The 13,934-nt window shown below is 45.7% G+C and overlaps 1 protein-coding gene across 1 annotated transcript; it reads right to left on the bottom strand.

The window, feature by feature from the left end:
- Positions 1 to 5,983: 5,983 nt before the first annotated feature.
- Positions 5,984 to 6,836, bottom strand: LOC138122585 (uncharacterized). Its single transcript, XM_069036819.1, has 2 exons — positions 6,040 to 6,836; positions 5,984 to 5,987 (listed from the first exon to the last, which is right to left on the bottom strand). Exons 1-2 carry the CDS (start codon positions 6,834 to 6,836, stop codon positions 5,984 to 5,986), a joined length of 801 nt encoding a protein of 266 aa, XP_068892920.1.
- Positions 6,837 to 13,934: the final 7,098 nt, after the last annotated feature.

Genomic DNA, 13,934 nt, shown 5'->3' with positions numbered 1-13,934 from the left:
TGCACATTTATATGAAATTGAGTATATTTAGATTAATTCACACGGTTCAAATGTCGAATTGAAAGTGTAAAACGACCTTAACCTTAAAATCAAAAAACCAAATCTTCCTAAAAAACAACACAGTTGGTATCCATTTTTTCACGGACAATTATTACTGACTGATCAACATAGAACTTGATCCAGAAAGACTGTTTGAGTTGGTGATACCTACTGAATTTTAGTTTTATACTCCATTCTTTATCTTGGTGAGTGGTCTTTGGGAAATTTTCAGCTGTCAAGTTGAATTTAGGGATTTTTGAAAGTTCCAATGGAAAAGTGCGTTGGTAGTTGTTAAAAAATATTCAAATATTACAATAATGTAAAGGCTGTTTTTTTAAATTTGGCGTCGAAGTAGGCGTTGGAGAGTCGATTGCGAGCGCACCACTCTTTTAAAAGCAGCTGATCCCTGATCCCTAACCTGTATAGTGCGTTCACAATCGACAGTTCAACGCCTACTTGGACGCCAAATTTAAAAAAACACCCGTTACTTACAGAGACGCCGCAAAGTCTTTCTATTTATGATTTTCCAGGTTAAATTGCTCATGATTCATTTGCACCGAGACAACCTCAAACGTGTCATCTTCATATCGCATGGTTTTCTAAAATTTTAATAATTTGCTTGGGAATTTCAAAATGTTCTAGACCGGCCACACACTTTCCAGTCAAATTTGGTCCGGTTTATGGTTTAAGAATCCGGTTAATTTCTCACACCCAAACTTCTTTGCAATATTGCCCGGCACGGGACGGGATACGGGAATAATGTTCGGTCGGATTGACCGACGACGGACGCCGATAATTTTCATATCGGGAACGGTTAAATTTAAGAATCGATGTGTATGGCTTATATATTTACATTTCGAGACATAAGAGTGTGAGATTTGGACATGAATGCTTGACGAAGACTCTGAATCTGAATGACAGCGATGCTGCTACAGTGCTACAGCAGTAAACTCCGTACGGTGATAGATTGTACTATTGCGGGCAAAAAAAGTGGGACATCAAATTTCTGTCAGTTTTGAAAAATTCGATGTAGTTCAAGCTTTATTGTCATTTTTTTGACACTATTCCAGCTGACAGTTTAAAAATTTATTTTATACTCCTATTTTCCTTTTCGAAATGCCTTCTTCTTTTGATAAAGGTAGAGTTTGATTGGAACTTTGCATTAAATAAATATTCACTACGTGCTTACTTACAATCATTCCCTACAACCTACAATACTTAATGACGTCAATCAATTCAAAGTAGGGTTAGAATCAGGTAAGGGTTATTTCACATTAAAAGTCAAGACAATGACGTTGATGTCCCACTTTTTTTGCCCGCAATAGTACGTTTTTAAATTCTAGTTCCAAAACATAAAGCAGTGAAAAATACTAAACTCTCCATCTCAATTGTTTGACGTTATCTAGAAAACCGTTGTATCCCTGCAGATTAATTCCCGCCACAGTACTCTCTGGGTCTGTCTTCTGTCAAAAAACGTAGGTACAATCTATCAGAGTACGGACATACGGAGTATACACAAGAGGCTAAATGACCCAGGCCATTCCATACTTGTGCGCAAATCCTATAATATTGCGCGTTATTTAAATTTGACGTTCACGGACTTTATTTATTGTTTAAAAATTAGAACAACACTTGCGTATCTAATAAGAAACAATACAATAAAAGACCTTTTTTATGTAGTAAACTCATTTATACAGGGTGTCCCAGAACTCGCGCGTCAGCTGTTAACTGTGAATTTTAATATTTAATCCAACAAGGATTCTACAACAACAAACGTGAAAAGTATATTAGTTTTGAAATGAAAACGATTTTAAGATAACCAATCACACACGCCTTCCTGAAGGTAACTCTACTAAATGTATGCGTTTCCGAGGAAACGATTTTAGATGTTGCTGTTAAAAAAACGGTGATGAAATGTTTGGACGAGTTTTATGAGGGTTGATTTGGCGCACGAATCCCAGGTGTAGAAAACGACCCGTAGGCGAGTTTTTTATGTTATTTTTTAGATTGTTTTTAAATTTTTAAATAAAAAAATTAAATTTTCAAATTCTAGGGAATTTTATATTATGTAATTGGTAATTCAAGGTAATGGATGCAACTACATCTGCAACATATGTTAAAAAGTAGAGTTTGAACATTAATATTGGAAGTTTTTTGGTGTAAATGACAATAATACACTGAAATATTGATAAAAATTTTATTAGAGATCTATTAAACTACGAGTGCTTTAATAGATAGCCATAAACGACTCCAAATTGAATACAATAATAGACCTATTAAAAGATTCTAAAAACATAATTATATTGTGGAGTACTTTAGTTGGTCCGGAATGAATGAGACGGTTCGATGCGTGATTTGAGTTTAATATAACAACAATAACAAATAACGATGAATAACAAACAAGTAACAAATGAATAACAAATAACAAAACGAAGTTAGCGAAACGTAGTCGAAGCGGTTGCTGTGCTGGTTGGTCGACGAGAGAGCGAGTTTAGGGGCGCGACGTCTTTTATACCCTTCGAAAGCGTCTCGACGGGTGTTCCCTCATAGCGCCGACGCGCGACGTTTCCCTTCTTGGTTGTTAGGTGTCGTGGCTCGTCGGTAAGGTCGGTTTCTTGTTCTTTTGGTAGGTGCGCGGATAGAGGTCGCCACAGTACTCCCCCCTCAGTGGCTACGTTCCCTTTAAATTTGAAATTGGGTCTCGTGTCGGTTACGTCATGCGGGGACGTAGTCACGAAAGCGAACTGGTGGCTTTGTTGGACGTCTGCTTCTTCCCGTGTTCTCGTCGTCAGGCCGGGGCGCCTGTTCGGGTGCTGTTGAGTGGTTGACGCTTGGTTCGTCTTGCTGTGCCTCTGTGGTTGGTTGGTGTGGAAGAAAAGCTGGTTTGAGCCTGTCCTGGTGTACCGTCAGCGTTTTGCCGTTTGCGACGAGGGTGACGCTGGTGCCGTTTCGTCGTAGTACCTTGTGTGGTCCTGTGTATGGCTGCTGGAGTGGTCTTCTCACCGTGTCGTCTCGGAGAAATACATGGGAGCAATCTTCGAGTTTTGGGTGTACGAAAACTCTCTTTGTGTCGTGACGGGAAGTTGGGGTTGGGCGTAGGCTTTGGATTTGAGCTTTGAGCATTTCCACGAAGGAGGTTGGGTCTGTTGTGTCGCTTGTGCTGTCCAGGAAAAATTCTCCCGGCAAGCGCAGCTCGGTGCCCAGTGTGAGCTCGGCTGGTGAACACTGGATGTCTTCCTTGATTGCTGCTCTCAGGCCAAGCAGGACTGACGGTAGGACTGCTGTCCAGTTGGGGTTCTCTTGGCACATAATTGCAGCTTTGATGGTTCTGTGCCAGCGCTCGATGATGCCGTTGCTCTGGGGTCGATAGGCCGTTGTGCGGAACCTTTGGATTCCCATGAGCCTGGTCAACGCTGTGGTTACACCGGCTTCGAACTGTCGTCCTTGGTCTGTGGTGATCTTCCGCGGGCAACCGAATCTTGAGACCCACGTGCTGTAGAATGCCTTGGCGACGGTTTCTGCGGTCATGTCGACCATGGGCGTTACTTCTGGCCACCTGGTGAAGCGGTCGGTCATGGTCAGGCAGTAACGATATCCGTCGGATTCCGGCAATGGGCCTACAATGTCCATGTGGACGTGCTCGAAGCGGCTGTCTGGAATTTGAAAGGTGGTGAGTGGGGATCGGGTGTGCTTGCTTACCTTGCTGCGTTGGCATGGCAAGCAGGTTCTCGACCACAACTTGACGTCGGCGTCCATGCGAGGCCACACGAATTTGTTTTTGATGGCTCGACTTGTGGGCCTGAAGCCTGTGTGTGCGGGGTCGTGGAAGAGGTGGAAAATTTTTTTTCGCAATTCTTTCGGCACGTATGGACGGACGTTGTCGGTGGAGGTGTCGCAGTAGAACGGTCTGTCTGCTCCGGCTGGTGTGAGCTGCTTGAGCTGGAGTCCTGTCGACTCTGAGTCCAGCAACTGTTTCAGCTCCAGGTCTGCTTCCTGTGCGACGGCGAGCTCCTCGTTGTCGAAGATGGTAGCTGCGGTTATCTCTTCGACCCTTGACAACGCGTCAGCTACCGTGTTTGAGTCGCCTGGCAGGTGGACTATCTGGGTCGAAAACTGCCCAATAAAGTCCAGCTGTCGTAGTTGCCGTGGGGATGCCTTGTCCGATCTTTGTTGGAAGGCGAAGGTGAGCGGCTTGTGGTCCGTTTGTATCGTGAAGACTCTGGCTTCTAGCATGTGGCGAAAGTGTTTAACTGACTCATAAACACCCAGTAGCTCTCGGTCGTAGGTGCTGTAGTTCTTCTGCGTGGAGGTCAGCTTCTTGGAAAAAAACCCGAGAGGTTGCCACGAGTCTTGCACTCTCTGCTGCAACACTCCCCCAATTGCTACGTCCGAGGCGTCGGTGGTGAGGGTTAGGTCGCCATGCTCCATGGGGTGTGCCAGGAGGGCTGCATTGGCGAGCTCTTCCTTGCATTGTTCGAAGGCTGCTTCGGCTTCAGGGTTCCATGCCACGGGTCTCTTGTCGTTTTTCCTGGCGTTCGTGAGGAGGTTATGTAGCGGGCTCTGAATTTCGGCAGCTTTCTTCACGAAACGTCTGTAAAAATTTAGCATTCCCAGGAACCTGCGTAGGTCCTTCATGGTGGCTGGCTTGGGGTATCCAGTGATGGCGGCGACTTTGTCTGGGAGGGGTTTGCACCCTGCCGATGAGATTTGATGACCCAAGTACTCCACTTCTGGCTCACCGAAGACGCATTTGGCAGGATTTACCACGATGTGGTTGGCTCGTAGTCGGGTGAAGACTGTCTCCAACTGTTGCGCGTGTTCCTCTGCTGTCGCTGAAGCCACTAGAATGTCATCTAGGTAACTGAAACAAAAGTCTAGATCACCAAGCACTGTGTGTAAATGTCTTTGGAAAGTCTGCGCGGCGTTACGTAGTCCGAATGTCATTACGGTGAACTCAAAGAGACCGAACGGGGTGCACACTGCCGTTTTTGGAATGTCTTCTTCGGCCACTGGGATCTGGTTGTATGCGCGCACGAGGTCTATTTTTGAGAAGATTGTTTTGTTGTGTAACCTGTTCGCAAAGTCTTGAATGTGGGGAATGGGGTAACTGTCTGGCACTGTCACACTGTTTAACCTTCGGTAATCGCCGCAAGGACGCCACTCACCAGGTGTCTTCTTCGGTACCAGGTGAAGCGGGCTTGCCCATGGACTGCTGGAAGGTCGACACCAACCTTGTTCGGCCATGAATTGAAATTCAGCCTGTGCGATCTTCAGTTTTTCTGGGGACAGGCGTCTGGGAGTTTCCGCTACAGGTGGTCCTTTGGTGTAGATGTGGTGTCTAACCGTGGCTTTGCTTGGTGTGCCTGGGGGTGGTTGTCGGGTGATGTCACTGAAGCGCCTCAGTATCTCGTGGAATGGGCTGTCTCTGAGCACCGTTGTGATGGACGGTACAGTGCAGGGCAGTACCTTACCAGTTGCGAAGAGGTGTGTTTCCGCGTCGATGAGTTTCCGCGTTCTCAGGTCCGGGAGCAGGTGGTAATGCGAGAGAAAATCTGCACCGAGGATGGGCTTGCGGACGTCGGCCACTGTGAAAACCCATTTGAAAGTTCTTCGCAGTTTGAGGTCTACAATTAGCAGCTTCGACCCATAGACCTGGATGGATGTGTTGTTCGCTGCAAAAAGTATGTTGCCCTCGATCGGCTGGCATGATTTCCCTAAGAAATGTTTCGGAAGTACCGAAATTTCTGCTCCGGTGTCCACGAGATACTGAGTACCTGTGCTGGCGTCAGTCACGAAGAGGCGGTGTTGCGGTTTGGGCCCGTCGCAGGATGCCTCCTCCAACGACGGCGAGCTTAGTTTCCCGAGCTCGGGACGAACTTGCAAGGGGTAGTGCATTTTCTTGCTTGGTTCCCATGGCGTCGGTGGTAGAAGCATATGTCATTGTCTACCTGGTTTTGTTTGTCAGCCTCATTGTTGTCGTTTCGGTTTCTTGACTGTGACCGTTGACGTTGTTGTGAGTGGTAGCGCCCTCTGTTCGCGAGTTGTTTGACTGTTGTCGTTAGCGCAGTGATCTGTTCTTGTAGGCTTTTCAGAGTCTCTGCGATCGTGGTTTGGGGTGCCACAGCTGGTGGTGCTGGCTCGTTCGCGATGGCGGCGATAGATGGCGACCCGCGGTTGGACACGATTTCGACAAGTTTGTCGGCGATGCTGGCCATCTTCTCTAGGGGAACTCCATCGCTGGCTGACACGAGGAGTTGGACGTTGAGAGGTAGCCGATGTAGCCACAGCGTCTGCAGCATTTGGTCGTCCACGTGGTCACTTGCGAGCGTTTTCATCTCCCGCAGGAGCTCGGAAGGTTTCCGGTCGCCTAGGTCGAGCTCTTTCAGGAGTTTGCGGATTTGTTGCTCTCTAGAGTCCGAATAGCTGTCGATGAGCGTTTTCTTCACGGCGTCGTATTTCCCGGTCGCTGGCGGATTGGCGATGATGTTCGAGACGGGCTGCAGGGTGGAACAGTCCAAGGCGGCGATGACGGCGTAATACTTGGACGTATCCGATCTCACGAGGTGACTGTGAAATTGGGCCTCGATTTGTGAGAACCATAGTTTGGGGTCCCTGCGCCAGAACGCTGGCAACTTCATGCTTGCGGTTCGGACTTCTTCAATCTCCCTGTTTGGGACGCTGGTTTCGGCGGGTTCGCTTCTCTCCCTCAGTTTGCTCTGGGCTTCGCTGAGCTGTTGCTGGAGCTCTGCGATTTTCTGCTCTACGCTTTTTGCTTGCTCGTCGCCGGTTGGTGCCATGGTCTGCTTGCTACTAGTTGCACTCACCAAATTGCCACGTGTTCTTGTTGTTTCGGACGTCGGGGATCGGAAGTTGTTGCCTCGTGGTCTTCCGGATCGTCGGGGTCACCAATTGTGGTGTACTTTAGTTGGTCCGGAATGAATGAGACGGTTCGATGCGTGATTTGAGTTTAATATAACAACAATAACAAATAACGATGAATAACAAACAAGTAACAAATGAATAACAAATAACAAAACGAAGTTAGCGAAACGTAGTCGAAGCGGTTGCTGTGCTGGTTGGTCGACGAGAGAGCGAGTTTAGGGGCGCGACGTCTTTTATACCCTTCGAAAGCGTCTCGACGGGTGTTCCCTCATAGCGCCGACGCGCGACGTTTCCCTTCTTGGTTGTTAGGTGTCGTGGCTCGTCGGTAAGGTCGGTTTCTTGTTCTTTTGGTAGGTGCGCGGATAGAGGTCGCCACAATATCTTTAGTTTGTGTTCTACTCATCTACTGTTCTTTGCCTTACGTACAGCACGCGGTACAGTACCCATATATCTAATACTCCCAGTACCATGCGGTACATGTAACAACAAAGCACCCAAGTTACTAACGCATGCGTATTGGTAAGGATCGTCCTGGGTTATTTAGCCTCTTGTGGAGTATAGGCTATGTGCATGGAGGCGTGGTTAACGAAACACGTTACAGCAGCGCCCATGGTGGCGGCCGTCGTAACTGCCTTCTAGCGTAGCAAGCACGGCTTTATATTTTGATTAATAAAACACATGTTGTGCACTAAAACTCGTACTCGCATCTCGGAAAGTAAAGTACTTTTTTGTTCGACACTGTCTGAATTTGAGAAATTTCTCCTGTAGGAACGGATTTTGATAAATGTCACAACTTATTATAACTAATTTTAATTATTTTAAGCTATTTGGCGCCTTTAAGGTGCTCGTCGAACAAAAAAACGTCGTATTCAACTCGTTCGTGTGTAAATTGGGCTTTTTATGGCACTGGTGGGCTTTTAAAACGCTCGTTTCACTCGCGTTTTAAACTGGCCCACTCATGCCATAGACAGCCCAATTTACACATGAACTCGTTAAATAATATACTATTTCAATACATTCATAATTGTGTAAGTTATTATCTCCGCTGATGAGCGGCTATGAAGTAAACTAGCTAAATCATTTGAAATTCCTACCTCAAATTGTAACAAATTCGTGTCTGAATGTGAGATATTGAAAGCTGAAGTGAATAAATAAGGTTTAATCAAGAAACTTGTACATTATTGCAAAACGTAAGTACCTACAAAATCTATCCAAACTAAAATGGGTTAACAGACGGATAATTATTTCGTATTTTGTTCACAGCGTTGTTTATACTAGTCATAGTCATGGTAACGCTTTGCAAAACGAGCTATATTAATTTATCAGTCTACCCAATCTTCTACCTAGTTTCGTAACATTTCTTAAATAATTTGTTATGAAGGTTTGAAGAAAAATTAGTAGGTATACATACATATGGTATTCGGAGCAAAATTGGTTAGAACTACATTTTTGTTCCTCATAACATAATATACTACACTGACCGGCGAAAAAAGTGGGACACCAAGAAAAATAATATTATACTAAAATCATTCTTACAAAATTAAGTAAAAATGATGTCATTACTTGTATTCTGTTCTTAAAAATATACTACCTAACAAAGATGTCATTTGAAAGGCTTCAATTAACACATTAACAACAGAAAAGAAAAATACAATTATAAAAAATAAATAAACAAGGAACATGAACGCCTCTACTTAATTCAATATTTGGGATTCCCGCATCTTGCCCTTATGACAGCTTCTAGCCTTCGTGGCATTGACTCGATTAAGTGCTGAATTTCTTCTTGAGGCGTATTATCCCGTTCTTCTTGCACGACTCTTCGAAGCTCTTGAAGAGACACCAGCTCACCACGCCGCGCTCTAACCTGTTTACCGACAACGTCCCATAGATGCTCAATGGGGTTTAAGTCGGGACTACGTGCTGGCCAGTTCATTGTATCAATTCTTACATCATGAAGATTGTTGGAGCGGCCGGTCCAATTTAGTTTATGACGCCGCTTCCAATATTCCTGTCGACAATCATCCCCGGTGCCGGTACGTTGGTGGTCTCTTTCACAATAGTGGGAAAGTCCCGCCATCTGGCTCATGCACATCTTGCAAAAGACCACCAGCGTACTACCCATGACGGAGAGGGGGTGCGAATTCACTTTTGTACATTTTCGTTAGTTTTAAGTTAGTTGATAAGCAAATGTAGAACCAGAAACACCAATACATCTTTGCATTAATCTGAAGCATCTATCCTCATTTTGAAATCACGGTCCACATTGTGCGAAACCCCTACGCGTAAAAAGAAAACCCTACCGGACACGCAATTGGCGTGTCATAGGTTCAAACTCCTGGGTGCGGAAACATCCGTCAAACTTCGTAGGAGGCAATTGAACCGAAACATTTTTTGGTCCTTCGAGCCGGATGTGTATCAAAAAGTAGTGCTTCAGTGCAATCAAACTCCAGTGCAACAATCGAGCGCCCTCGCAGCGAACCAGGATCGTAATCGAGATTGCGACGAATCCATCTGCAGGCCCAGAGGTTCCCGAGGCAGCGACGACACCCCCCGTAGAGCAAAGGAAAGTGCAGGTCAGTGGCTTCCTTCTCATCCACATTTCTTATCACTCACCAACCTTCCAAATTGTGTGCATACCTCAAATTGCGGTTTGAAGTAAAAACCATCGTTTAGTCAGAACGAATTTAGTCATTAAGGCGGTTGGTTACATTACATAACGTTCGTACATAACTTTCAAAATGCCTGAGCTATCATTAGCTGCATTAATCAAATCCAGAGGGGCATTGAAGGCCCGCCTCACAAAATTTGTTTCGATGGTCGACGAGCTCAACCAAGAAAATCCGAATTTTGATCAACTAAAAATGAAATTTGAGAAATTTAAAAGCTTAGAGAGCGAATTTGACAGCGTCCAAAAACAAATCGAATCTCACGTTGAAGAAGATGCTGTAGACGAGCAGGTCGACTATCGCGAAGAGTTCGAAAACAATTTTATCGCAGCGGCGGTTCGCGTCAACAAAATTCTGGACGCCGCGAAATCGGAAACGCCAAACGGAAGCACTCATCATTCGAATATATCGGTTACGAATCCGAACTTCGTACAGGTAGCGCTTCCGACTATGAGTCTACCTTCTTTCGACGGAAGCTGGGAGCAGTGGCTCTCATTTTATCAGAGGTTTGATTCGCTAATTCACAGCAACGCATCTTTGTCGCCGATACAGAAATTTCAGTATTTAAATTCGTGCGTCACAGGAGAAGCCAGCAGCGTGATAAAATCTTTAGGTATCACCACCGAAAATTATCCAATCGCGATTGCTTTGCTGAAAGAAAGGTATGACGATCAACGTTTGATCATAAAAAATCATATTCGCGCGTTATTCGATTTACCCAACGTCACAAAAGATTCTCCCGCGTCTCTGAGGCAACTTATCGACAAGGTAGATTTGCACTTGAAAGTGTTAAAAACGTTAGATGCGCCGACGGAAACATGGGATCTTCTAATAATCCATTTAATTGAATTAAAATTAGATGCATTTACCATGCGGGAATGGGAAACAACCAACAAAAAAACGATGCCAACGCTAAAGGACATGTACGCATACCTCAAGGATCGCTGTCGCGTGTGGGAAGCGATCCAATTTCACAAAAACCCCGAAAAGAACCGTGACGTTCAATCCAAGTCAAATCCGCAACAGAAATCAAAAGCGCCGTTCACGAGATCTTCCTCCAACTTGGCTACGCAACAACCCTCGTGCAAGTTGTGCAATCAAAACCATTTTATGTATCAATGCAAACAATTTTTAAATTTGTCCGTTTCGGCTCGGATCGCCGAAGTCAAAAGATTAAAATTATGTTTCAATTGCTTGAGGAGCACCTCACATTCCGCGTCCCAATGCAAGTCAGGAGTTTGTAAAATTTGTAATAAAATGCACAACTCATTGCTCCATTTGACGGAACCCGCAGCACCTGTGACAACGAACGCGGCTGAAGACACCCCGATCGTAGCTAACCATCACTGTCATAGTTACGAATCGCAGGTACTTTTATCAACAGCAGTCATTCTCGTACGAGACAACACCGGCCAATATCAATCGTGTCGCGCATTGATTGATGTTGGGTCTCAATCCAACTTCGTAACGGTCGAAACTTGCAAACGTTTAAGGGTCAATTCGAAAGAAACCAACATCCGCGTCACCGGAATTGGTAATGCTAACGGCAGCATTGTCAATAAAATCGCCAGTCTGCAAGTCAAATCATCTCACAATGCGTTCGGTGCTAACTTGAATTGTCTTGTAGTACCGATCATAACTCATTCAGTGCCGGCGGAATCGATAAATGCAAGTCTCCTCCAAATCCCAAATAACATCAAGCTAGCGGATCCGCAATTTCATCGTTCCGGTCCCATAGATATTCTAATCGGTGCTGGAATCTTTTGGGACCTCCTCTGTGTCGGTCAAATCAAGGCCACCAAAGTGCACCCGGTTTTCCAAAAGACCCACCTGGGATGGATAGCCGGGGGCGCAATGCGTCTACCTGCCAAACTTCCGCAAAATTCCGTGACGAATTTACACGTCGTAACCAGCGCAGTGAATCCTCTCGACGCTCGAATTGCGAAATTTTGGGAAATTGAGGAAACTCCGGTTCACAAATCGCTAACTTCCGCTGAACGAGCGTGTGAGACACATTTCATCTCCACCGTCAAACGCGACAATGACGGCCGATTCACAGTCAGACTACCATTCAAAGACAATTCAAAACAGTTAGGGTCGTCTTATGACATCGCTTTGAAAAGGTTACACGGTCTTGAAAGACGATTAAAAAGATCTCCGGATTTGCGCGTTTCCTATCAATTGTTCTTGGACGAATATCAATCTTTGCATCACATGTCACGGGTAACAATTGAAGATCGCGAAATGTTCTCCAACGACGGGTATTTTTTACCTCATCACTCGGTAGTAAAAGAGTCCAGTGTTTCCACCAAATTGCGCGTAGTCTTTGACGCATCGGCCAAAACCTCTAACGGTGTCAGTCTAAACGACAAATTAATGGTAGGTCCGGTGGTACAACAGGATCTCTTTGCCATCATTACGCGTTTTAGGTTGCATAACATCGTGATATCCGCGGATATAACAAAAATGTATCGGCAAATACAATTGGACAAAGAGGACAGAAAGTACCAACGAATTTTATGGCGTCGCGACCCGTCCCATCCGGTTCAAGTTTACGAGCTTAACACGGTTACCTACGGCATGGCGTCATCGTCCTACCTGGCTACGCGATGCATACAACAGGTAGCGCTGGAAGAAGGCTCAAATAATCCCGAAGCTCAGCGGTCAATCATGCAGGACACGTATGTGGACGACCTGCTAACTGGAGCAAAAACGGTCCGCGAAGCGCGCGCGTTACGCGACAATATAGTGGCAATCCTTGACAAAGGCTGTTTCCCGTTAAACAAATGGGCATCAAATTGCCCCGAGCTATTGCCCACGTTAAGTGAAAATGAAGTCATGGTGAATTTCGATAAACATGGCGACTCCAAAACATTAGGTCTATTATGGAATTGCACACATGACGCGTTAAAATATTCCATATGTCAGATCCAGTCAGGAAATCGGGTAACCAAGCGACGAATCTTATCAATCACCGCGCAGATTTTTGACCCTCTCGGTCTTGTGGGTCCGGTCATCCTAATTGCAAAATTAATGATCCAATCGCTATGGTCGTTAAATGTTGGGTGGGATGAGTCCGTCCCAATAAGGATCCTGACTACCTGGGATTCATTCATTGCCGGCTTACCTGAATTGAATCAGTTGGAGATTCCTCGGCAGGTAACTTCGAATCAGAATCCCATTGGATTCGAACTCCACGGTTTTTGCGATGCATCCGAACGCGCTTACGGAGCATGCATCTATATCAGATCCTTAAACACCGCGACACCCCATCAAACCCGGTTACTTTGCGCTAAATCTCGAGTGGCACCCCTCAAGACAATAACTCTCCCTCGCTTGGAGCTCTGCGGGGCGTTGTTGCTATCAAAGTTAATTGCTAGCCTAAGACAATCTTTGAATTTGCCCATCGCGAAGACATGCTGTTGGACGGATTCTCAAATCGTTTTGTCGTGGTTAGCGGCCGAGCCAGCGACTTGGAAAACGTTCGTCGCAAACCGTGTTTCCGAGATTCAGGTTTTAACAAAAAATTGCGTCTGGAGTTACGTCAACACCAAAGACAATCCTGCGGACATAATCTCGCGAGGCTGTTCACCCCGCGAATTGATTGATTCTCCATTATGGTGGCACGGGCCATCCTGGTTGTCAAACGAGGCACAGCATTGGCCGAAGTACTGTCAGACGAATCCAAACTTCGCCAACGATCAGGAGTTGCCGGAACAACGACGTGTGGTTGCTGTCGCGATAACTTCCGAGAAAATGTTACCACCAGATTTTTTTACTCGATTTTCATCGTTGCGCAAACTACAACGCGTGTTGTCGTACTGTTTACGATTCGCGGAAAACTGTCGAAAGCCCATCACAAAGCACACCGGTCCCTTGAAAGTATCTGAATTACAAAGATCAATGCTTATCATCCTGAAAAACGTACAGCATCAAGCGTTTAGTACCGAAATCAAAGAACTCGAGGGCGGTCGTCAAGTCAGCAAGAAAAGTCGTCTGATATCACTCAACCCTTTCCTCGACGATAGCGGACTCATACGTGTCGGAGGTCGTTTAAGAAATTCCGGCGCTCATTCGGACGTTAAGCACCCAATAGTGTTACCTAAGTGCGAAATCACCGAATTAATCGTTCAATCGGAGCACATCTCATTATTGCATGCCGGCCCTCAGGCTACATTGGCCTCTCTGCGACAAAGGTACTGGCCCATGTCGGGGCGCTCCGTGGTGCGGCGAATCATTCACAATTGCCTCAAATGCTTCCGAGCAAACCCGACGACATCGTCTCAATTAATGGGTGATTTGCCCAAAGATCGCGTTCAACCGGCCCGACCTTTTCTCAACAGCGGC

The sequence above is a fragment of the Tenebrio molitor genome, chromosome 2 (assembly GCF_963966145.1).
Source record: "Tenebrio molitor chromosome 2, icTenMoli1.1, whole genome shotgun sequence".
Taxonomy (NCBI): domain Eukaryota; kingdom Metazoa; phylum Arthropoda; class Insecta; order Coleoptera; family Tenebrionidae; genus Tenebrio; species Tenebrio molitor.
Note: the sequence above shows the minus strand (reverse complement) of the source record. Positions and strands in the feature narration are given on the sequence as shown.

Coding starts and splice junctions, on each gene's coding strand:
- LOC138122585 (XM_069036819.1), bottom strand. CDS start 6,836: ATGGCACCAACCGGCGACGAGCAAGCAAAAAGCGTAGAGCAGAAAATC.